Below are 27,135 nucleotides of genomic sequence, written 5' to 3' on the forward strand. Positions count from 1 at the left end.
AAGTGCGACCCAAAGGGTGGTGGTTGTGGTTATGGATGAAGTTGGACAAAGAGGATGAAGAGGCAAAGTGTGCAGATTAAGTGGAAGGATTTTTTGGGGATTTCGCTCAAAACTTAACAGCTTTAGTAACCCTAATGGTTAATGGGAAGCAAAAGAATACATTTTAATAGAATGAATGCAATTATAATAAGGTCTAAACATAGGTAAAGTCAGTGTAACTTGCTCTTCATAAATTTGTGTGGGCTTACTAGAAAGAATGCATTACAGTGAAATTAAAATAATGCATAACATACTTCATTTCATTGATAAAAGACGTACAACTATTTTTCATAGTTTTTTCTATAAATCTTTAAAAAGCTGTCAAAATAAAACATTTTTAATTGACAATAAAAAAATATAAAGAGTTTCTTTTAGAACTAAAGACCTTGTTTTTTTATTATTTCTTATACAAATTTTTAATAACAAAAAAATAAAGACAATGACATTTTATGTTTGTATAAATAAGAATCTTTTTTTCTTTTTTTTTTTTGTGCAACATGGTTAAAATGGGTCATGCCAGCTCAACCAACTTTTCTTTCAGGCCACAAACACGCCTTTTTTAGCACATCCCAGACCTGAAGAGGTCATATAATAACATGTACCTGAGCCACCAAACGTTTCCATTGTGTATAATAGTACTGTGTAAGCTTTAAAAATTAAAGAATGAATTAGTCAATATTCTCACAACAACAATTGAGTTTCTTCCCTAGTTTTTCAAGAGAAAGATGATACTGTTTATAACAACAATTAAAAATACAACAGGATGAAGATCAGGGACTCTGTGTCTTCTCATTCATCCTTCCCCTTACCTTTTCCTTCAGAGACTTTGGTGCCATCATATGCTGAAAGAAAGAAGGTACTTTGATTTTTCTGCAAAAACCTGCAATGAGTTTATTTATCAAACCATCCATCAGCAACAAAACCCTGTACAGAAACATAACAATTAAAATAAACATTACCCCCTGTTTAGCCTGACAGGAAAAAAAACATGCATTCCCCAACCAAAAGCAAAATAGATACAAGTGAATTACCAGGGGAAAGTACACATTTTAATTTATTCACTTAATCACCAAACGGCTACACATCACCCTTGACACATATCAGTATGTGAACAGATTAAAAATTGAATTTGTTCAGTTTTGTCATTATTTCAGCTGAGAGCTATAAGTGCAGTACGTATCGGAACACTTTGAAAAGTAATGAGATTCCAATAGTAATACTATCTAATTTTCTAAATATAATGAATGAGCTAGGTTTCGGTTTTTACTTGAGAAAGTCAAGTAATTTCTGCTGCAAGCGATTCAATGTTTCTTCCTCAATAGTAACATATGCCAAAAGCTCAGGTAACTTAACTGCAAGCACAAGAAGAAAAATACATGATCGTTTTGCAGAACATATTATGAAAATTCTGTCAGGTATGTTGATCAAGGGTAACATTAAAATGCTATACTCATAACAATATAAACTATATTCCATCATCCTAATGGCTAGAAATACAAATACAAATACAACATCAATGGGATTGGAACCCAACCCTAAATTCTAGCAACTAGCCAGGAAACATTAAAAGATAAGAGATGTCAAAATTTTACAGGCAAATCAAAAGTTCTGGTAACTTAATAATCACCAGGGAATCTATGATTATTTAGCAGATATCACATTAATGGAATCATAACTTAAAAATTCATATTCTTGCAACTAGCAATGAAACATTAAATGGTAAGAGATGTCTAAATTTCAACTTTCATCAAGCAAAGCTGACAAAGCTTTCTTTAATTAAAAGTACCCTCAAAAGAAACAAGGATGAGAATAAAATTATATCCCAAGACAGAATGCAAGCAGAGGTGTGAATGCACACAATATCCTCTCCTTTCAAGCACACACTACTTAGAACCAGCAAAAAGTAAGATCATACCAAAGAGGCGTAATAAATGTTCAGCACCATATATGGTTGATGGAGACACATTATCCACAATTGCATCATTATATTGCTTGCGTTCTTTTTTGTACAAGAGCATCATAGGCAATGCTTTATCAAAATAACACCTTATTCCTTTCAAAATTTCTCCTATTGAATCAGGAGCACTGTATCACAGAGATAATGTACATGCTTTCATAGTTAGTATAAGGTGTCCACAGCCTACATCTAACAGCTACAACTAAATGTACAAGATGAGTATATAACAAAAATAAATAGACAGTGTAGAAAAGGAGGAAGGGAATGAAATTTTAATTATCAATCTATTTCTTACATGCCATCCTTCTTTGATTTGTATTCAAGGTACTTTGTCAGAATTTCATCAACAGTTGGTGAACGGGGAAGTTTTACAAGCTGCAGGGACCGATATCAACAAATCAAAACATTATGGAATGATTCATGCATTAAAATAGGTTATAATTTAAAAAGTGATAATTAAAAATAAGAATACCAAAACAATACCATCAACAAACTTTGTAAGCCAAAAAGATAAACTCAAAAATGCATTGAAGAGAAATGGGAGTGGCAGGGATCTCATACTATAATACAACCATGGAATTTGAGTGCATTAATTCTCTTTAATTTGCTCAGAAAACTTAATAAAGCATAATATCTGCATTTCAATATAAGGTATAATATAAGAGTATTCATTAATATCTGCATTTCAATACAAGGTATATATTCAAAATAGAGTAGAGACAATCCTCATCCTTTGAACTAACTTTTGGGATTGAGTTAGGCTTAAACTCACATTCTAAAATGATATCAAAGTCTATCCTAGATCCATTCAAAGGGTGACCCACCATGTTATCCACACACCAAGTCCACAAGTATTGGGCGTGAGAGGGTGTATTGGAAAAAATTCAAGTCCCACATTGGCTAGAGATAAGGCCAAAATAGAGTAATGAAAACTCTTATATATAATAGCACAAGCCAAAGGACTTCCTTTCATAACAGAAACATTGCTTTCTCTTAAATGATACAAGACAGAATGCCTCCTTTCCCCTTTCCCCTCCCTCCCCGCTATTTATCTAGCTGACCCCTCTAATTAACCAACTAACTTTAACTGTCCCTTTAATTAATTCTTCATCGTCCTTTCAAAAAAAAAATTAATTCTCCATTGCCTAATTCCTAAAAAATCAGATGGCTTCAAATTGCTGAGTGACATGTTAAATTGTACTAGCACAATATTATCATTTAATTTCAAGGGAAAGGAAAACAAAGTGACTCCAGATTCTCTCTTTCAGGGGGCTATGGTAACCTTTACCAGAAACATGCGCTAACTCTGCAAATATGCATTTTTAGCATATATGAGAGGACAACAACAGTGAATTTAATAATTTTCCATGTACCTTATCTTGCTGAGTAACAGAGTCCCAATCATCAACAAGTTGTTTCTTTAATGTTGCAGGAATTTGAATCTTGACAAGCTTTTCAACAGTCCCGCTGCCCTTCTAATAATTAAAAAACCACACTTAACAGAATATTTTCAATTAAAAGAGTAGTGTCAAAACTGAGAAATTCCAATCAAATCAAATCTCAAACAAACTCGGAGGTATTTTTCATTGATAAAATATTTATTATGGCATTTTGACTTTCTCATATGAAATACATGAAATGAAAACAAGCAAGCAAGAGCAATTAATTCATTATATGAAGAGAATTTCAATGCAAATGATAAATCTTTCAGGATTTTAGAATAAAAGAACATGCCAGAAATACAATTAAACCACAGAATAAATCAAACCTCAACTCCCGCATCATGCTTTCGTTTCTTCCCTTTTGACACTGCACAGAGATTGATGCGTTAAACTTATTAGTACATACAAATTGTAATATGGCATGCAAATATAACATTTCAAATGGGAATTTAAGAGGTCCAACTTGTTAATTACTGCAGGGATTAAGAAAATGAAAAGCATGGAAGTGCTAATTGTGTTGGGTTTTAATATAAAAAAATATTGGGCTAGTGTGGGACAGGCCAAAAATAAAAATGAGATGGCCAAAGGCCTAATTAGAAATTTCAAAAACAAAATTAAAACAAAACAAAAAATAAAAGTTACATAAAAATGAAAAAAAAAATATACAGTTGAGGAAGTCAAACAAATTAAATTTATTTGATAAGGAACTTGAAGAAAATCCATATAATTCAATAAATTACAATGTAACTAAATGCAGGATGGCTTGATCGGATTTTTTCATTCAGACCTGGCCCAAATTATATTTAGGCTAAAACAGTGATGCCCAAATGGAACTTTTCTGGGCCAGGGTTTGGTCATGTCTTGAGTCCAATAATAGTGTCTGATGAATGGCAATATTGTTTCAGATGAAAGCAAATATAAAAGATATAATTAACAAGGGAGATTGTTATAGCAGGGTTTGAATAGATCAAAACTCAGGTAGCTTAGGATGTATATATCTGGCTTCTATTGATAACCTAAATGCATTAAGTATCATAGCAATCACAAATATTGAAGTTGTAAGTTATTGTAGAAGCACATTGTAAACAAATAAAATGCACCAATAATTTTGTTAAAAGCAACAAGTAATGATAAGTGATACTTTAGAAAAGGAACAACATGGGCAAGAAAGAATGATGCCAAAAAAAATATAAAAGGCGGCTTCCTTAATCTGAAAAATCTGTCTACTTAACAAATTGTCATAGGCCCCCTCTTATTACATACAGATTATTGGCTGTTATCATGGATATATATTGTGTGCAAGATTACAATCTTAATTCAAGAATCAGGTAGTATATAATAAGCAGCAAAGTGCATAACCTTTTCAGCGGGATATTAAATCTACAAAAAAGAAAAACCTGAAAACTTTAAAGCCTCTGTTACCCAAAATGTTATAAATTTACTTCTTGAAACAATTCTTACATGTGGAATTTAATATACGAATATTTAAGACAATAGGAACTCAATCCTAGTGATAATGAAAAAAAAAGGTTCATATCTGTATCCACAAGATATGACTATATCTACATAGATATAGATATATAAAGATGTATATGCAAAAAGGAAAGTGAAACATAAAATTTAATGAATACCATTATTCTTGACATCCTCTTTATCCATTTTGGCATCTGCAGAATCCAAAGCAAATATACATTATTAAGCTTACAAAAAAAATAATCTAAGTATTATCTTTCCAAGTCCAACAGTTCCAGAAAAAAGAGCAAAATTAGGATTTGGTCCAACACAAACTGTGTATACATTTTGTCAATTATTTAAAACAGGGGAAAACTGATTTCAATAGCAAAAGGTTGCATATCCTGTAACAATTTTGAAAGGACAATATAAAATGTTTTTGTGCCTATATGGAAGATCCAGAATTAATTTTGGTCAAAGTTAACACTCACATTTTTCCCCAAAAGTAGTGTTGAAGGAAATCAAACATACTTTTAATGTTATTATTATCAAAACATGGTATACTGTTTATAGTCTATACTAGCACTTTGCATCCTAGCACCTGATAAGTATAGATTTTTTATCTTGTACTCCTTTTCCCTTTGAAGGGTCCAGATATCCTTTTACCAATAAAAACCAACTATGTTCAAAATAGAATATTGACCAAAAATTTCAGAGCTCAGTTGATGAAGGGCCTTTGCGAACCTCATTAATCATTACTAATCAGTAATCACTCATTGAGAACATTAAAGAGCCTTTAGTGAGAAAAAAAAGAGCCTTAAGGTGTCCACATCTGCAACTTATATATATATATATATATATATATATATTATATAAGCAAAAAAACCTTTAGTAAAAAAAAGGCTCTGGAGAGTAATAAAAAGAACTGGGGGACTTCAGACCCCCTTTGCCAAGAGATTTGTTATGCACAAACTAGATAAGCAAAAGCTTTAAGAAATGGTCATAATAAATTATCACCATTTGAAAGAGAGCATGGCTTACCGGTAGAACTTTTGGCCTTTCCTTGAGATGAACGCCCAGACTTAACATTCTTGTCTACATTTTGCTTTTTGTCTAGGGCCTGTTGTTTCATTACATTCTCTTCAGTATGTTTCATCAAACGTTCCTCACCTACCCATTCGTCCCAACTGTTGGAAATATGTTGAACCAATGATAATGATTCTTTGTAACCCTTTGCATTATTGCATGTAATAATAATCATTTTACAAACATTTATGGCAAAAATATGAGGATGGTTCTCTGTAAAATCTATAGATCAATTATCACAAAGGCTTTTCCCACTTTCATTGTCATTTAAAACGAGAGTTTCACTTTGGAAAATTTCAAGTATTAACTCTGCTTTTTACTTGTGGCTTGTTTTTTTAGCAATTTTGGGTCACACCATGTACACAAGAACAACTATAATATTTCAGAACACATTGTAAACCGAAAGGTTGAAGAAGCATCCTCATTGAGACGTTGCCATTTGCTGTTAGATGAAATGAAACAAAGGAAAGATACGAAACTCACTTTTTACTCCAGCCCTGCAAAACAGCAAATGAAACAACCAAAGTCAATAGCATATCCCGTGATCACTTGAAAGTTTCAAATGTTCAACATTTGTAGTCACTCAAAACTCCAAATCTTTCAAGCTAAAACATTAATTAATTTGAAAAGTTAAATCAAGGAACACTCCAAAGATGAGGTAACCAATAAAAATGACTAAGTCCTTATAGAATGCAGTAAATTAGGCCTACGGGAAAAGTAACATTATGGTCGAACTTACAAGGTAGTGAACAAAATATTTCCATTCACTCTTTCTGATCTCGGCTTTTTGCACCTGACAATCAAAGCATGCAGTAAATTATATCACAACTACAAAACGACATGGGAAAAGAACTGTATAAAATGCACTCTGTCTAGAGAGTGATTAATTATTATTCACTATGAAGCCCTACATTAGACAAACGTAGTAGAAAAAGACTAATTGAAATAACCCTAAAAACACTCTCAATTTCATAAGTGGATATGACAACATGAAATCAATCACATGTTAAAAAAATTGCATGCCTTGCGATAAAAATAAAAATCACCATCAAAATTTTACAGATTAAATTGAACAACAGAAAATAGAGTAAATAATGAGAAACCGTGAAAGACCTTTCGTAGTTTCTCCTTAACAAGAAAAAGCGCTGTTAAGTCACAATTCAGTCAAAGCAAGGAGAATTCGCTAATTTTTTTTTTTCACAAAACAAAAACAAGCGAGAACATGAGAAACACAAGCGAAATCCCTAAAACACAGAAAACCCCAGTGCAGAACGGTTACTGAGCAGTTAGCAACTGTAAATTTCCGTTACGGTAATTATAAAATTCCAAACGAAAAACAACAAGAGGAAGCGGCAAATCGAGAGAGATAAAAGAAAGTTGAAAGAGAAAATTGAAAGAGACTGGAAGGGGAGAGGTGAAAGATGCCTTTGCTTCGTAGATGCGAGGGCCGTGGTAGGCGAGGACTTTCTCGCCCTCGGAGTAGACGGCGGAATTGGAGGGCTGAACGTCGCCGGCGGAGGCGTCGGCGGAGGTGGCGGAGTCGTTGTCCTTGGATGAATTTCCCATGGGTGATGGAGTGAGAGCGACCGAGAGAGCGAAAATGGAACTATGGGCGGGAACCGGGAAAACAACACGCTGTGTTTGGGAAGAGAGTGAGTGAGTGCCTACGAGATACAGAATTTGGACCGTTTTTTGGGTTTTTCAGTTTTCGATGTTCGACATTTTGTGCATATATAGTGAACATTGCATAACACACACACGTACACACAGTGGTTATTTCTTCAAATTTAGATAGGCCATACCCAAATATAGGCCCATTACCCAAACCTGGGTTTGTATAACTAATTGGATCAGCTCGTCTCGAGTATTTATTTGGGATCTTGCTATCTACACTCCTTTTCCTTAATTACACCCCATACCCCCTTTCTACCTCTCAATTATCCATTATAACTGTTTCTTCTTAAAGAAGTACACTCATTTTGATTTTTGGAAATGTATTTCCAAAAATTACATATACCTATTCTAAAAATGTATCTCCAAAACTATGAATCATAGTTCCAAATATATAATTCTGAAGATATACTTCTGGAATAAGTATATATTTTTCAATAAAATAAAATTTCACTTAATAATTAATATGGTTGATGAGAAATAAAAAAATGATAAATGCTTATCTTATATACATATTTGTTAGTCTTACTTTTATCCTATCATTAGTGTTCTTTAAATTCTATCTAAAATTTTATTTTCATCTTATCTTTTTTATGCTTTAAACCCTAATTTTAAACTATCTTCACCATATATTCACTAAATAATAGTATTTTTCCATCATTATTATACAATATACTGTGTTTTCTTTCATGTGGCAATGTGTTTCAGGATACGTTTATAACTAACTTCATGTGGCATTGAATCATTGACATAGACTTGGATTAGAAAATAAATGAATGCACTTAAAGTAAAGAAACCATCATCAAAAGCTTTGCTTTGTAATTAAGGTGTATAATATATGGAATTAGTGATGAACGTACCTTAAAACGTAGTACCACATGAAGGAAAGCACAAAACATTATATAATAATGATGAAAACGTAGTATTATATAATGAATATATGGTGAAGATAGTTTAAAATTAGGGTTTAAAGAATAATAAAGATAAGATGAAAATAAGATTTTAAATAAAATTTAAAGAACACTAATAATAAGATGAAAATAAGACTAACAAACATGGATATAAGATAAGAGTTTATCATTTTTTTTATTTCTCATCAACCATCTTAATTCTTAAGTGATATTTTATTAAAAAATATATACTTATTCTGGATGTATATCTTTGAAACTATAAATTATAATTTTGGATATACATTTCCATTATATGTATATGTAATTTCAGAAAGACATTTCTAGAAAGAAAGGGGTGTACTTCTTTAAGAAAATGAGTATAATGGATAACTTTAGAGGTAAAAAGGGGGTATAGGAGTGTACTTGTAAAAAAATAGGGGTGTAAATAGCAAGAGCCTCTCTTTGGTCAAAAATCAAATCTATTTAAAAGAAAATGATTTATTGGCATATGTTTGTCTTTTATTTTCAAAATTGTTCACATTTTGTCCTTTAAAAAAATCATGAATTTTGTCTACAAACTAAATTTTCAATTTTTGTTCCTTCATTTGTTGACTATCAATTGTAGTTAGTTAATTGTGTGCATCAATGTTGCACTCTTAGAAGGATTTGTTCAACAATAAAGCAACTAAAACTTAAGCTTTAAGCCCATCAACAAAAAATTATATGATATTAGAGGTTATAAGTAAGAAAGGTCTCATACATAGACAAAAAAATCACATATGTTAGTAAAAAGACCTAACTTTTTTAAGGCATAAGTTTGAAATGTTATTTATCGTAAGTTTCATTTTTAGATTTGACTTACCTATTAACCTACTTAAAGGTTTATCTATATAAAGTCTTATAAATGAGAAGCCCTTAGAAATGACTATTGTGTTCGTGCTCCATTTGTTGACACGTGTCACATTTGTTGGTTTTTTGGGTATTTCCGCGTGAGGTTTTGTGCCTCTGTTGGTTGCTCCACCTGTCTTCTTCTAAAGCCTGATGTGGTCATTTTCTCACCAACTTCAGACTTTCTTTCTCATCAGCATGGTGCTATTGCGTGATTTCCTCACCGATTTCCTTCCTCTGTTTGCTTTCTTTCTTCTTCGTTCCTGCGTGAGGTTTTGTTTTTGTTTCTGGTTGAGGGTTTGCCATATGAGGTTTTGCTTTTGTTTCCTTCATGCTTAAATACTTAAAGTTTTCTTGCTTTCATTACTATTTTTGTGCATTTTACTTAGAGTTTTCCAGTTTTTGTTTCTTTCTGTTGTTGATTTCTTCAACCGTAGAGGAGTTTTTGTTTCATGCATGGTTACTTTGTTTCACAACGAATGTTGTTTCATTTTGGAAACATGGAATATTGTTTGATTTTTTGCATGTTTGGTTGCTTATGGATGTTTTTTGGTGGTGTTGTTCATTTGTTGTTCACAGTAAGCTATAATGACCATGCATGTTATGTTTTGTAATATCTACGCATTTTTGGTTGTTAACTATTTTTTCATCCCTGTCTTGCCTAATGTTATTTGGTGTATGTCTAGTGTTAATCAGCATGGCTGAAATGTTTTTTGCCTCATGGATACCATATGTTGTTCTTCCTTTTCGTTGTTGGTGTTGGTTGTCATTTAGGCAGGACCAAAAAAAGTTAGGATCAGGTCAATAAAGCTGGTTTTTGTGCCTCAATGATCTTATTTTTGATGTATGTGTTGGTTGTCATTTAAGTAGGGTCAAGAAAATCGCAAAATAGGTAAGCAGGGTCAAAAAAATTGCAAAATAGGTAAAGTGTGGCCATTCTGGGATCTGGGATGTTTTCTAATATCTATGCATGTTTGGTTGTTAACTTTTTTTCCCTCCCTAGATTGCCTAATGTTATTTGGTGTATGTGTTGGTTGTCATTTAAGCAGGGTCAAGAAGATTGAAAATAGGTAAGGTGTTATTCCCACGCTTAAATTTTACTTCATATTTATGCATGTTTGGTTATTGACTGTTTTTTCCATTCCTGATTTGTCTGATGTTATTCAGCATGGCTGAAATGTTTTGTGCCTAATGGATACCATATATTGTTCTTCCTTTTCGGTGTTGGTGTTGATTGTGATTTAGTCAGGACCAAAAAAAGTTAGAATCAGGTTAGCTAAACTATTTTTTGTACCTCAGTCATCTTATTTTTTGTTTTCTAATATAAATTATCATTGTTTTTTTTTCAGAATTAACATGGTGTTTGTTGTTGTTGTTGTCATATTATGTAGCTGTTTTGTGGTTTCAATGTTGTGTTGTTGTTAAAGTTTTTGTTCACACTAATGGAACGTATTCCTGACAAGATCAAGACCATTGATGGATCAAAAGAAACTCTTAAACTTGTTGTCAGGATTAAGGAAGGTCAGGGTATATTGTCATATAGAGTTTGTTGGTTTTTTTGTTTATCACATCTAGCTAATGATTCTGTTTCTGACTGGTGCAGGATTCTATCCATCATCAGTTAGCAATTCTTTCAAGTCAATTATCGTCAAAGGATGCATTTCTTTGAAAAGCTGAGTCCAAGACCATTTCTGACATTAACTACATTTCTGAGGTAAACATGTTATTTATGTTTCTTATTTGTTTAGTGAAATGGAAAGTCCAATCAAAACTACTAGCAACTAAACTCTATTAACTGTAATCAAAGTGCTGTTATTTATTGAATTCCTCCACCGGTTGGCCCGAAATCTGATCCCTATGTTTTTGGCCAGGAAATAGTTACTATCGGCACCATTGATAAAATTCTTATGGATACCCATTCATCATGTTATCCAGGTTGCATTCAATGCCGAAAAAAAACTGATGTTGAGACAGCCACATTCACATGCACATGTGGCAAATGTAATGATCAACCTAAGCTGTGGTTATTGCACTCCTGCTCAATTGGTGTGTCTTTCATTTATCACTCTTTCTTACATTCTTATATACATTGCCAGGTATAGACTTGAGGTGATGGTCAACTACAATGAGGAAAACACTTAATTTTTAATCTTTTAATAATATTTTATTAGTTTGTTATCCAATCTGACTATAGATATTAATTATTAAATCTTTTTTCTTTGCGCAAGGATGGTGATATTGATTTAAATGTTTCTCCTCAAGCACTTGATAAGCTGTTGGGTTATTTCCTTGCACTTAAAGTCAAGGTTCAACCAAACTTCAAGAATGTTGTTGTTCTTAGATGTTCAAATGACTTACATTTGATTAGTGTTGTGATGGACATGTTGTATGATGCTGAGGTGATGTTTTGTAAAGTATGTTGAAGCCGTTATTATGATATCTGTTACTCACAACTTATATCTCATGCAGGCATGTTCCAAGATCCATATTCTTATGCTTGACTCCAATGATTCTTCCCAAGTTGAATCTGTAAGTTGACATTGTGATAGTGTTTTTCAAATCTAATATGTATTGCGAGAATCTCATTGAAAAGTTGCACTAATTCTAATTTTAAATTTATGCAGCAATTTGTGTTTGTGACAGTAGATCATGATCCACTTCTAGGTCTTTCATTAACACCAACAAAGCGAATGACATCTGATGAATGTGAAATATTATTAAAAGTAGGGTGGAATTGTTCAAACATCTACAAGTTGTGGAATTGTTCAAACATTCAATTTCTTTTCCTGTATTGTCCCTGTCTAACATTTTGTCGGCATAGACATATGTTATGTGTTATAATCTGGAAACAAAAGTTAACTTTTTACTGTTCAAACACATTGTGTCTTACTATTGTGCAATTTCAATTATATTTACAACCAGTTCAAAAACCAATTACAAAACCATTATTACTGAACTGCAATTTATCTCATCATAACCAAAATTCAAAATAATTAACACAATTCAATCAGACAAATTAATTAATACATTAGATTGGAACTCTAGGAGTAACACATTAGATTCTAGATAGAATTGCCATAATCTTGCTTGGTGATACTATTTGATCTAATATATATATATATATATATATATATATATATATATATGCTCTACATCCATCTCTAGCAAAGCTTAAAATTAGTTTTAAAAAATTGACTTCAAATATCATATGATTTTTATCCAATGATCATGCATGAGTTCAAACTCCAATTACATTTCTTCCTATGCAAAATTTAAAATTATCTTATCCTCTATTATGCATATTTTTTTTTAAAAAAAATACTCAATATAAGGCCAACTTCATTAAATTAGAAGTCAAGTCACAAACCTCACTCTGCATTATTTGATCATGTTCCTGGCCCAATTGTCAAATCCAGTTGATACACAACAACTCCAGCATTAAAAGCATTCATAATATAATAATTCACTACATTTTATTATTAGTTTGATATTCCGCAGTGCAACTTATAAAAAGAGTTAAAACATTCCACGTGCACAAATAACTCTTCAGCTGCTTGCACAACTATGTACCATGGCAATCATTCAAACTCCCCTGCAACATTAACTCTTTAGAAACACCAATTAAGACTGCACAATTGCCAAGCAACTCAATCTGCAGTTAGTTACAACTTCAGGAAAATGCAACAATTTAATGCCTGCAATCTACTACTTCAGCTTCTTGCAACACACTAAAGGAGAGCTTATCTTGCAAATTTCATTACAGATTTTCTGCAAAGAACCATCAGCTTCACGCATCCCGAAAATGAACATAACATCGTCAACAATGTCAAGTAGGGTAAGCCACCTAAATACCTTTCATTTACTTAGCTTTTGTTTTCAATAAACTGCTTCTCTTCACACCAAATCTTATTTTTCTTCAAACACTTCTATGCCTGAAATTATCATGCCTGCATTATTGCAGACAATTAATCCAATTATGAAATGACCCTTCATCCTACAATTTATCACCGCCTTCCACAATGACAACGTGATATTAAACAACTCTTTTATTCACATTGTTTCTTTGACTCATTCTTCTCATCCAATATATAACACCTAACTTTAACACATTTTTTTTGGCAGGATTATATACTAATACCAGCCTTCTACCATGAACAATGGGCACCAGACTACCCAGACTTTGCCCACTTTAGCTATGACGGAGTGATGTACAAAATATGAATCAAACAGCACCGAGGGAAATTCTTCTTTGTTGATGGCCTGAAAACCTTCAGAAAAGACTTAGGGATCTACGAGTCCACCACCATCAATTTTTGGGCCTATGAACAAAAATGGATATTCAACCTCCACTTCACTCCTACACTGGACCAACAATCATGCGATAGACCCCTACTAACATCTAGAATGCATGTATGGATTGTTGAACTCACCCAACAATAGTGGATACGAACTCTCATTCTACCAGAGGCCTCATGACAAAATTTGGGAAATTGTTATTAGAAGACAAAAAAAATTGGGGCGACAACAATAGTGACTGAATTTTAATTTGTATTTTCTGGGTTTTAAAATGATGGTTTGTTAATTTACATGTTGAACAATCATTTACTTTTAAATATTTAGCCTTTTAGCTTCGCTAATTTTGTTGTTTTCACCATTATTTAGTTATTAATATCCAGTTTTTTTATGCTTCAACATTGAATTGCATTTTATAACTATATTGGAAATTCAAAATGACTTGTGGAATCACTTAACAAATAACTGTGCATACACACAAGCTTCTAAAACCCTCGCATGTCAGAAAAATCAAACCACAGAAAAGCAGACCAAGACAAAAAAAAAGAACCCTAACCAAAATTGCAAACAAATAGGATGAATATGACAAGAAGATCGTATAAAAAACAGAAAATGCAACACGGACAGGCTTCTGAAACCCTCGAGATGAAGCGAGAGGAAAAATCTCGCTTTCTGGCTGCCACGTGTCAACAAATCTGCCATGTGTCAACAAAGTAAGCAAGAACAAAATTACCAAAAAAACCTAAAAAAGTGCCACATGTCAAACTCTCAGGCATGGACATTTTAGGGATTTAATAGGGCTTCTCATTTATAGGACTTTATTATATTATATATTATATAGATAATCATTATTATTATTATAATGATTATTATCATCATCATCATCATCATCATCATCATCATCATCATCATCATCATTATTATTATTATTATTATTATTATTATTATTATTATTATTATTATTATTATTATTATTATAGATTATGTAGGCTCTAGCTGAATGCCTTTTTTTATGTTATGATGACAACAGTTAACACTGATATTTCCTATCTGTATTTTTTTTGTCATGCATGTTTGCTTCGGTCCTAATTGTTTCCATTTGCAAGACATGTATATTTTTTCTTGAGGCTGATGTTGACGAACATGGGTCAATTGACTGTCTTGAATTCATTTTGGCTATAATGCATAGGCACAGGCTTAAACATGGTAACCATCTTTGCAAAGCATTACAATATTTTGATAAGGATAACAGTGGTCGAGTTTTACAAAACTGGTATTTTGATGTCAATAATGGAAGTGCAGACAACAAATAATAATAAAGTTTTATATTTTATAGTAATCAATTACTGTCAGATATTTACTTCAAGGGAAACAAAAGTGCACTAAAAAGAAAAATAAAAAATGAATTCTCTGAAAGTTGCTCCACATGGAGACACTTCCCTTTCTGAAAGGTAATTTATAGTAACTAAGGTTATTTTAATTTATAGTAAACCACCTTTTTGAAAGGTAATTCTCTGAAAGCTAATTTGATACGAAGAAAGAACCCAAAAAATATTTTCTAGGCTTCAAACTGTAAACGATTTCAATTACCCAAATAATAATAATAATAATAATAAATATAATAAAAAATTATAATAATAATAATAATAATAACAACAACAACAACAACAACAATAATAATAATAATAATAATAATAACAACAACAACAACAACAAAACACACATTACCAATTATCATAGTCATAGGTATAAACACACCTATGCAGCAAACCTTTCAAAATAATTATAATTACAAACCCCTTTAGATTAACCTATAGACATTGACAACCACTTCATTCACTACGAAGAATAAAACCAAAAACATATCTATCCAAGGCTATGCATAGCTGACGAGGTTTAACCACAATATTGTTATAAATATTCAATTCTCTTATCCGTGGGTATGCATAGCTAACAACTTTGAACATCAAACTTATCATTAATATTAAATCTATTTTAAGTTTCACACTGCCTCTCATTTTTCTTCTGCCTTGCAAAACAAATAAGCATGCATGCTAAATAAATTGCGAACGACCTGTGCGTATGCACGGGTTACAAACTAGTTTTATATTAAATTTTTATATAGATCTAACTTCTCTCTACATGGGATAATAGTATTATAGACCATTGAGTAAAATTCTATGTAAAATAAACTATAGTCTATAAAATCAAAATTGTTGCTACTCAAAACATGATATAAAGATGGAATTAGACTAATTAAGTTTTACGAGAGTCAAGTCTAATAATATGTTTTATATGATATAAGTTTATTACCTTCATAATAACTTAGTTAGAGGTCTCTTTTGTAACAAGGCTTTTAAAGAACATAAATTCATCATTCAATAAGCTTATATGTTTGGCTTTTAATGTAGGTCAACATGTTTAGGAGGTGTTTGTTTCACAGTATAATTATATTTGAGAATGTTATTCCCATGGATATGTTTGGTTAATATTTAGTTATTTTGAAGAAAAAAAAGTTAAAATTTATATAATTAATAAATTAAAAAAAGCAAAAGTGAAAGAGAAAGAGAAAGGTAAAAGAAAGTAATGGGAATAGGTAGTTATTGTTCTTTCCAATGGGAATATAGATACCATACTCTTCCCCTACTCTGCAAATACAAATTGTTTGCAACAAGAGAACACAACTTTCCTAGAATCAAATATGTCCGGAAAATATATTGTCATAACCTTCTAAAAAATATGAAAATAATAATTCTCACTCTTACATTTTCGCAAATAAAAGATGTCTTGAAACAAATGTTTCCGATAAACAAGTATTCAATATATCATAACAAATTTAATATAATAATAACACTAAGATTGATCTATTATGTCTAAAAGATTTTTTAAGTGATAAAGTCCAATTTTTTTTAACTAAATAGACTTTTAAAAGGTCTTAACCTATTTATTTTCTAAAGAAGTATGATATAACATAAGCTTATTATTGGTGAGACCATAGATACCTAACGGATGATCTAATCTATTCTTATCCCCAATTTTTTGTCTCCTACTTTTAAAATTTCACATAATTTTCTTAAAATGCAATTAAACCTTTAGAAAATGATAAAAGTATTAGAAGTGGGGCAGGAATGAAGCCAAGCTTGGATGGGGGCAAGTGTCCATTATAGAAATTAAAATTTATCGAACAAATATATCTATATATCTATATACTATCTAATAAAAGAGATGTACCTGGAAATTCCTATTGTGCCCATACCTAAAAGCTTGACACGTGTACGCCTGTAGTTGACAAAGTTGGAATTTAAAAAAATTTGAAACAACTTTTTTAGATTGACATGTGTTTTGCTTTTTGTTCCCATTGTTTTATATTTCCATTTCTCTCTCTACTTCTCCCATGGAGTCTGGAAAGTTCCCGAGCCTTCTCGCTCTCTCATACCGCAAACATGTCCAACTGAACGAGAAATTAGAGCTAGTGCTTTGGGAGGAGTAGCGATTCGACGGTTGAAGATGCGAAGGAAGGCACCACACTAAGTAAGGTTGCGAGAATGGGAAGCGTTTTACCTCAAATGGACAGAGAGGTTCGCTAGAAACGACAACTTTGCATGGCTCTGTGTTCTCGATGCATTTAGAGGTTGTTTCCTTTAGGCCCCATTTTGGTGTTTTTTGTGTCTCTTTATTTTGACCTATTTACAAAATTCGTTGTTTTGTGCTTTATTCTATGTTTAGAGTGTCATGGGGCCACACAAAAAGTTTTTTTTTTCTTTTTTTTTTCTGTTATTGTGCATTTGGGGTCTACTTTGCTGTGTTCATTCTTCTTTATGATCCTGCTTCTGGTCTTTGTTGTTTTCAACTGATTAGTTTCGTTGGTTGTCTTGGTCTTGGTCTTTGTGTAGATATGTGGTGATATTCACGGTCAGTTTTATGACATGAAAGAGCTTTTCAAAGTAGGAGGGGATTGCCCCAAAACTAACTATTTGTTTCTGGGGGATTTTGTTGATAAAGGGTTTTACTCAGTTGAAACGTTTCTGCTTCTGCTCGCTCTTAAGGTCATAATTTATTCTTCTTCTCTTTTAAAACTGCAAGTTAGAAGCATCTTCTGTGGTTTATGCGTTTATTTTATGCTTTTTTTTATGTATGTTAGATTTGTTTTGGTTGCCTTTTGACATTTTAAAAAAACGTCCCAGTCAGTTTAATCTATGATTATCACAGAAATGTGGTTGGCCTCCGAGCCATGGGTTTGGTGGTCACACATTTATTGTCTTTGTGTTAACTTTGTCTATTTTTTTTTCTTTTTTGAGAACACATTTTGCTACTGCTGGAATGAAATTCTACAAGTTTTTTCTATGGGATAGTGTGAGTAATGTAATGATGCTTTGTTATTGGTGATGCTTTATTAATCTGTTTTGGTACTAAGGTTTTTTTTTTCCTCCAAGCTTATTCTTTTAAATTTGAAGTTGTAAGGAAATGATTTATCATTTCTTTGTGATTCCAGGTTGGCAATGGTTTATCAAAAGATTACAAAGCTCAAAAAGGTTTTAAGTTTGAACCAGTGGATTTATTATCTCATGTTTGCATTTTTTTTTGCTTGATCAGGTTCTGAAGGTAATTTCAGGAGCTTCCATTCCCATTTGTTAAAAGCCCAAGATGGTTTTCCCTTTACTGGTGTAAAATCTTTGATGCTTTGATCTACAATGGTCAATATTCTTGCCTTTTGCTGATATTATTTGCCTTCCTTGCTGGTAAACCTATAGACACAAAATGAATCAGATTTAGCAATTAAAAGGAGCATCAATGCCATCAAACGAAAATGCTACCCAGCTCATTATAAACCCTTTTTGGCTCTCAAAGTTTTGTTGTTGCTTGCCTTTTAAGATTCACTCTGCCTTTGCCTTTGCTAGCTCACTCATACTATTTTGGATTTTCAAATTCCTGTTACTATCTCTCTCTCTTTGATTGTTTTCATGACATTGAAGGCAAGCTCTAATCACCATCTTTTGGTTTTCTTAATTAAGTTAGTTCTATAAATACCATTTGAATCATTTTTGTTTTCTTTGGTTTGCAGTACTTTTGCATGGTGATGAGGATCAATATTGATTACAATGGCTGCTACATAAAAGTGAAGAGAGCCCTTCTTGATATGCCAGTTTAGGCATCATGCATGGATTATCCTTAATTAATTTCTATATGCAAGCTTTAGTTCTGAAATACAGAATTAAGTTGTAAACTATTTTATATTTCTTTGACTATGCTATATATTGTGCTAGAGTTGGATACCCATCTCCTGGAAAAGAACCAGACCAGGGCAATTGTGTGTGGAAGGTTCATTCCACAGGATGTTGCAATCAAGATAAGGAAAAAAACTAACCGTAGAGTTGAGATATTAGAGTTACAATTTTTTTTATTAGAAAACAAACTAAGAAACTATAGAAGAACATAGCCTACATAATAATAATAATAATAATAATAATAATAATAATAATGAAACAAAACCAAACATTATTTCTTATCTATCTATCTATCTATCTATCTATCTGTCGCAACATGCCTTTTTGCGGACGAGCGAGGCGAGGCTCACGAGTGCGCTTCCCAAAGGAGGAAAGATGCACGGAGACGCCACCAACGTTTATTTGTGGAAAACGTCGGAAAAACCGAAGGAAACCGGTCAAAATGAAAATTCTAAGTTCGGGAGTTGTATTTACGTTTGAGGAAGGTATTAGCACCTCTTACGTTTGTCTCGAAGGACAACAACCTATTTTTTAGAATTGTGGAAATTGTGTTATCTTAACTTTTATTTTCTTTTTATTTTTGAGGTCGACAAAAGCGGGACTCTTGCTCCTACGTACCCTCCATCGAAGAGGAAATCAGACCTACGTAGTTCTTTCTTAAGGGTGAATCAAGTGATTCTTTTTACTTGAAAAGTGATCATTTTAAGGCGTTGGACCTTAAAAATGATCCATTTACTTGATAAGGAAAATTGAAATGATAAACTTTCAAACCCCATTTAGTGACCTTTTTTGTGGACGAGCTTGACTAGGCGAGTTGATTTTAGCATTAGTTTCACTTTAGTTATTAGTCAATTCGATTAAGAATGAGAAATCCCAAAGAGAAAACGTCTGATTGATTTTTTCGCTTTATTTTACTAAAAGGTATTTTTTTATTATTATATTATTATTTTACCTCTTTTTTTATTTCCAACGTGGTTACGGCACGACCGAACGGTCAAAATTCTTTTTAATAGAAATTAATGGATATTACAAATCAAATGATCGATGGAAATTTATTTTATTTCTGGATTAGGCGATAAATGACTTAAATAAATGACTGAAGCACGTCAAAAGGGGGTATGGAAAGTAAATGAAAACGAGAATAAAAATACATGAAACAAAATGTGGACCACCACGGGTACATAGAATGAATTGAAAAGCTCGGTTTGAGGTACTTACCAGTTGAAGACTGAAGAAAACGAAGAATGAACGATGAATGTCGAAGAACGGTTGAAAATATTCGCGTAATTACTCACGAAAACGTTACGGAAGCGCCTTGCCTTGGATTTTCTTCACGGAAACAATTTTCCTCAGCAATTTCGAGAGAATAAGAAGTGCCAAGAAGGCTGAACCCCTTTCCTCTTCACTCCTTCCCCTATTTATAGCAAAATAGGGGAGGAGCTTGCCACCCAGCTTGCCCAGGCGAGCAAGGTTGCTTCCTCCAGAAGCAACTGTCTTTGGATTGTACCCCCCTTTTTACTAAATGCACCCCTTCTACTTTTTTTGATAATTCTTTTTCCGTAACGTTACGAAACTTTATGAATTTCGTAACGACACCTATTTTCTTTCCGTAAGGTTACGAATCCTCACGGATCACTTATTTACTCTTTTTTAGCTTTCGAAGAAGTTACGGAAACTCACGGATTGCGCAAAAACACCTCCTTTTAGTTTCCGCCACATTATGGAATTTCACGGATCGCGTAAGCCTGCTTCCATTTGATTTCCGGCATGTCTCGGGACTTCACATATTGTGAAACAAAGGATGTCAAGTATCCCAAAGCGGTCGATCAAAGGTTGCATATCATCAAGTAATAATCCCCGGACGAAATTAGGGTATGACACTATCTATCTATCTATCTATCCATTTTTTTCCCTAACCGTAGAGTTGAGATATTAGACTTACAATTTATTTTCTTCCCTAATCCTTTTTATTTATTTTCTAATTAGAAAACAAACTAAGAAACTATAGTATAACAGAGCCTACATAATAATAATAATAATAATAATAATAATAATAATAATAATAATAATAATAATAATAATGAAACAAAACCAAAATAATTCTCAAGTTTTCTTCCCTAATTCTTTTTTTTCTGATTAGAAAACAAACTAAGAAACTATAGAAGAACAGAGCCTACATAATAATAATAATAATAATAATAATAATAATAATAATAATAATAATAATAATCCATTTTTTTCCTTTTCCATTTTAACTTTTGTGATTCTAATGCCCAAGTTTCCTTGATATTTTTTTAGGAACTTTCTTACTTTCTTCCTTTTCTCATCCTGCAAGTTCTAAAGGACTACATATTTGGTAAGTCTTTTTTTGGGTATTTTTTTGTTGATGCTTTCCTGCGATTTTTGGGTTTTTGTCAATGCTTGGTTGGATTTTTTGTATCTTTGTCTTTGAATTAGTTTCTGGTGGAGTTTGTTTGGAAGAAAGTGTGGCTAAGTAATTTTTTTCCATATTAATATACATCTCTATGTCGTTTTCTTGCACAGTGAGTTCTTTGAATAATCTTTTTTGTCATTTACATCTTTCGCTTAACTGATTGAAATATGATTTCAGGTTCTTCTTTATGGAGGGCAAATTGTTTCTTGGAAGAATCATCGAAAGGAAAAACTTTTTTTATGAGCAGTAAGGTAAAAAAACATAGTGGCACATATGAAAAATTAGTGCTTGAGATTGAATTCATGTTTCTCTATTTTATCGTCAACCTTGAATGATATTTGAAGATCAAATTTCTTTTGAATTTGTTTCATTTATTTGCGATTGTTTGCATATAGTTGATGTCATTTATGGGGATTTTCTACTGAACAAGCTAGCTGGAAAAACCATAAACCAATCAAAGGAGGAATATCAACTTGCCTAGCACGAGTTAGTTTTATTTCACTCACTGGTGGTGGAAACATATTTGACTTTTGTTTTAACATTTTCAATGCAATTTCTATATAATCATGGGCGGATTTTCAAATAGAGATAATTTTACTTTTTATAGAGGTTTAATTGGATTTTAATGATTTGGTATGGCTATATAATCACGGGAGAATTCCCAATTGATATTATACAGATTTATCTATAGAAACTTCCAACTTCTGCCGCCTCACATGTTAATGCCTGTGGTTAACATATGACAATTCTAAGAAGATTTGACCTTCCTTTGCAATGGAATGACATAGTCCTCAACACTAGCATTGGTGACAAATACATTGTTCAACCTTGGTACCAATTTCCTTTTATTCCTGCTGGGTTGGCTATAGGGCCTGCTTCTATTGGACCTAGGGTTGGTCAAGGCACTACTGTAGGGCAAGCTGTAGAAGGGATTGCACGACAACCGGAGGCAGAGGGAAAAATACGAGGTACTTTATTGCTTAGTTTGGCTTTTATGGAAGCCTTAACAATTTATGGATTGGTTGTAGTATTAGCACTTTTATTTGCAAATCCTTTTGTTTAATCCTAAAAAAATAGATATACATATCTTTTTTTCCATGGACTTGCTTTACCGGTCTTGCAGAAGTTTCATTTTACTACCGTCGTTATGATAAAATTTGGAAGATTGTCATAAGCTTTTGTATGGCAAACTATTGTAAGTTTTCGATGAGATCTGTAATTTGAGTGATGTCTTAAAAAAGATTAAGAATTTATCAGAAAAACTGGAATGGTAGTTATACTGACTAAATTTTACTTGTATTTTGTTAATTTTATAAACAATGTTTTATAGTTTGAATACCAATTTTATTATCAATATTAATTTTTTGTGCTTCAACACTGCAATTCCTTTCATATCTGACTTCCAAAAAAAATTGCTAAATCAGTCAACAATATAAAATCTCAAACTTTTCATAGTTATTGTTTTCCAAAATGATAAAATAATATAATATAAAACTCTAGAATCCATAAATCAATTTACATAACATTATTTTAACTTAATTAGTCATCTCAAATTTAAATCAAAAGTATATAATTATGTTAAATACTTCCAACATGTAGAAGATATGTGTTTGGTATAGAAAAATATAAAATATATTTAAATAAAAAACAACTAAAAATATAAGTTTGTCTTGTTCACAAATGTTAATTAATAGTTTTTAATTATCAAATCAATTGTAATCAAATCAATATAAAAGGAAGAATAATAAAATTATTTGAATGCAAAAACAATCATTTATAGTTTTTAAAATAACAGTAGTGGGTCGTAAAAAGAAAAAATTATTAAAAGGAAAAATAAATAATACTTAAATATATCATCTAAAATGAAAAAAGAATGTAATTATCTTTCCAATAAAAATTAACAAAAAATTGTAAAAAAAAATGAAAATATATTTTATCCATGCTAAGAATATATTTTTGATCCGAAATTAGATTTGGATGAATCTAAACTAAGCATAATGTTTGTCCACTAAAAATTACACACTTATAACTTTCCATTTCCATTTCTCTTTCTCTTTCATTAATCCCATGCCATGCAAGCACTTCTCACAAATCTGGAAACCCGCCTTCACCATCTGCATCTCTGTTGCCACTATGGCTTCACCGTTCTCGCCATCAACACTGACGTGTGCCTTCTCAAGTGGCAATATTTTGAAGAGAAAGATGATCACATATTTGAACCAACCCAGAAATCAACTCGCCACCATGTTCCTATGCTCCAAACCCACATCGAACCCAGTCTGAAACACAATGGAGACGCAGAAAATGAGGCTGCTGTTAGAATTAATGTCTCATGTGAGAGACATGTGACTTATGTAGGGACTAATAAATAAATAATTAATAATTTTAAAGATAACAGCTGCTTGATGGGAGTAGTAGTTATAAGAGGGGTTAATGCCCACTAATGTGAAATAAGATCATGTTCCTGACTCAAAAGTGTTCTCAAACTTAGGGAGACAGAAAGAATTGTCCACTAATGTGAAATAAGGTCTCCTTCCTGACTCAAAAGAGTTTTCTCTAATCATCACAAACATAGAGAGAGACAGACAAAATAGTCCACGGAGTGAAATCTTATTTTTCTCCTCTTCCAAGAAAACAAAGTGCATTAGAGAGAAGACCCATTATGGAAAAAAATACATATTGTTTATCTATTATCTATTACTTGTGAGAATTATAGGTTTTAAAATCCAGGTTTCCTATAATTATTAATCTAACAAACCCTAATTATAAAATTTAGGAATTTTTTTCCGCTACAAGTATGATATTTTATGATTGTTGAAATAGCCTTTCCGAAAGCTTTTGCACGTTTGCACAAACAAAGAAATAAGAAATCCTCTCTTTACGTGTGTGCTAACTGGAACATGTTTCTTTCTTTTAATTAATTTAATCATGGATAAAGAAAAAAAAAGTGGGTAGAAAGTCTGCCATGTATGTTGTTGTTGTTTTCTTCTTGTTGAAAGGAAAGCAGCCTGTCCTCACTTTATTTAATCGGAGAAAGCCAGAAAGCAATTCAAGTGTTTCTTGCAACCTGTGCTGCGCAGGGGCGGTGGAGGAATGAGGATAGAAGATGAAGCTTGTGATTAAACAAACCCACTTTTTGGTTTTACGGAATATGATAATCAATTTGTTTTTATTTGGAATTGCTATTTGCAACCCGCTTTTTACTATTCTCAATCCCACGTGTTTTTTTTAATATTATTATTAAATGTGATTAAAGGATTGAAAATTTATGTCCTATAATTAAATTAACATGAATGCTTTGAAATTGTCGGTAGCAATAAATATGTATATGTTACATATTTTCTCAAATAAATGTGAATATTATTTTATGGTCTGGAATGAAATTAATAAAATGGCTATGAATTGTTACTAGCAATAAGTATATGTAGGCCATATATTTGGTTGGAATTAAGTGTATGATAGATTTGTTAGTCACCAAAGTGGCCAAGTCTATAAGGTTATTTAATTCCAAATTAATGATTATTTCAATTACTCATAGAATAATAGATGCTAAATTATATGATTATTGGTTTATGGGTACATTAAAATTCGTTGTTATAAGGCATTTATGGATCGCCCAAAGGTTGATTAGTTGTTCTTATAATTAATGAATATAATTGTAGGCGATTTGTGTGTATCATTAGTTTTATTTATATACCCAAAGAAAATAGGTACTACTAATTAGTGCGTTTTTAATTGCCAAATAATGTTAAGAATTTTATTAGCATCATCATGTTTGTATGTTGTGTTGGTGTATCACCCAAAGGAGAACATCAATATACATTAATGAATACATTGACCACCATGAAGTTTGATGGTTCATGTATTGTGTATGAACATGTCATTGAGATGACAAACATTGCAAAATGACCGTGAATGAGAACTTCCTTGTTCAGTTTATTTTGAACTCATCACAGTCTGAGTATGGCCCGTTCCAAATGAGTTATAATACCATGAAAGATAAATGAAATGTGCATGAATTGCACAGTATGTTAGTTAAGGAAGAAATGAGCTTTAAGAATCAAGGAAGTCACTCGGTCCATTATGTAAACCACCAAGGGAATCAATGAGCTGGAAAGAAATTTATGAAGAAGCATGATAAAGGCAAATGGTCATTAAAGATCAATGACCACTCTTTGCAAATCCAGAAGAAGGTATCAAAGGACAATAATTGTCAATTTTGTAGGAAATTTGGACATTTCCAGAAGGATTTCCTAAAGTGTAAGTCTTGATTCGAAAAGAAAGGTGAGTTTAATGCTCTTGTATGTTTTGAATCAAACATAACTGAAATTCCCCATAATACATGATGGATTGATTTTGGATGTACGACTCATGTTTCTAACACTATGCATGGATTTCTTACAATCCAAAACATAAGCCCAAATGAGAAGTTCGTCTTCATGGGGAATAGAGTGAAAGCTCCCGTGGAAGCAGTCGGGACTTATTGTTTAAAACTCAAAACTGGACATCATTAAGATTTACTGGAAACTCTTTATGTACCTAGTTTATCTAGGAATTTAGTTTCATCATCTAAACTTGATGTTACTGGTTACTCTTTTAATTTTGGTAATGGATGTTTCAGTTTATTTAAGCATAATCATCTCATTGATACTGGTGTTCTTTGTGATGGTTTATATAAATTGAAATTAGATGGTTTGTATGCTGAAACTATTTTAACTTTGTATCATAATGTTGGCAATAAACATAGTTTAGTGAATAAACGATTTGTTTTCTTGTGGCATAAACGTTTAGGTCACATTTCCAGAAAAAAGATGGAAAGATTACTAAAGAATGAAATTCTTTTTAATCTAGATCTTACGGATCTAAATATTTGCATGAATTGTATTAAGGGAAAACAAATAAAACATACAAAGAAAATAGCTACAAGAAGCACTCAGCTTCTTGAAATTGTGCATACTGATATTTATGGACCTTTTGATGTTTATTTTTTCGAAAAGGAAAGATACTTTATCAACTTTATTGATGACTATTCACATTACGGTTATGTCTACTTACTACATGAGAAATATCAAGCAGTGGATGCCTTAGAAATTTTCTTGAATGAAGTAGAAAGTCAATTAGATAGAAAGGTGAAAGTTATTAGGTCTGATAGAAGTACTGAGTATTACAGAAGATACGGTGAAACTGGGCAACACCCTGGTCCATTTGCTAAATTCCTTCAGAAACATGACATTTGTGCACAATACACAATGCCTGGTACACCACAACAAAATGATGTATAAAAAAGGTGTATTAGAACTTTAATAGATATGGTTAGGAGTATGTTAATCAATTCAACTTTACCCGTATCTTTGTGGATGTATGCCTTGAAAACTGCCATGTATTTGTTGAATAGGGTTCCTAGTAAGGGAGTTCCAAAGATACCTTTTGAACTGTGGACAAATAGGACACCTAGTATAAGGCACCTGCATGTTTGGGGTTTCCAAGCAGAAATAAGGATTTATAATCCGCAAGAAAGAAAATTGGATTCAGGAACAATCAGTGGATATTTCATTGGTTATCCAGAAAAGTCAAAAGGGGTATATGTTTTATTGTCCTAATCATAGTATGAGAATTGTTGAAATTGGAAATACAAGGTTCATTGAAAATGGTGAAATCAGTGGGAGTATAGTTCCATGAGAAGTAGAAATTAAAGAAGTTAGAGTGCAAGTCCCTTTAGCTTGTGCCTCTAGCAGTAAGGTGATTGCTCCTTTAGTTG

The 27,135-nt window shown here is 32.1% G+C and overlaps 1 protein-coding gene across 2 annotated transcripts; it reads right to left on the reverse strand.

The window, feature by feature from the left end:
- Nucleotides 1-594: 594 nt before the first annotated feature.
- Nucleotides 595-7,691, reverse strand: LOC114412435 (protein MRG1-like). Of its 2 annotated transcripts, none has more exons than XM_028376337.1 (11): nucleotides 7,402-7,691; nucleotides 6,716-6,769; nucleotides 6,460-6,473; nucleotides 5,932-6,077; nucleotides 5,070-5,105; nucleotides 3,765-3,805; nucleotides 3,370-3,468; nucleotides 2,292-2,371; nucleotides 1,955-2,124; nucleotides 1,307-1,391; nucleotides 595-919 (listed from the first exon to the last, which is right to left on the reverse strand). In XM_028376337.1, exons 1-11 carry the CDS (start codon nucleotides 7,540-7,542, stop codon nucleotides 829-831), a joined length of 957 nt encoding a protein of 318 aa, XP_028232138.1. In that variant the 5' UTR covers nucleotides 7,543-7,691; the 3' UTR covers nucleotides 595-828. The 2 variants fall into 2 exon arrangements, with proteins under 2 accessions (XP_028232138.1, XP_028232137.1); XM_028376336.1 differs by having other exon boundaries at nucleotides 3,370-3,471; nucleotides 7,402-7,690.
- Nucleotides 7,692-27,135: the final 19,444 nt, after the last annotated feature.

The sequence above is a fragment of the Glycine soja genome, chromosome 5, assembly GCF_004193775.1.
Source record: "Glycine soja cultivar W05 chromosome 5, ASM419377v2, whole genome shotgun sequence".
In the NCBI taxonomy this organism is placed as follows: domain Eukaryota; kingdom Viridiplantae; phylum Streptophyta; class Magnoliopsida; order Fabales; family Fabaceae; genus Glycine; species Glycine soja.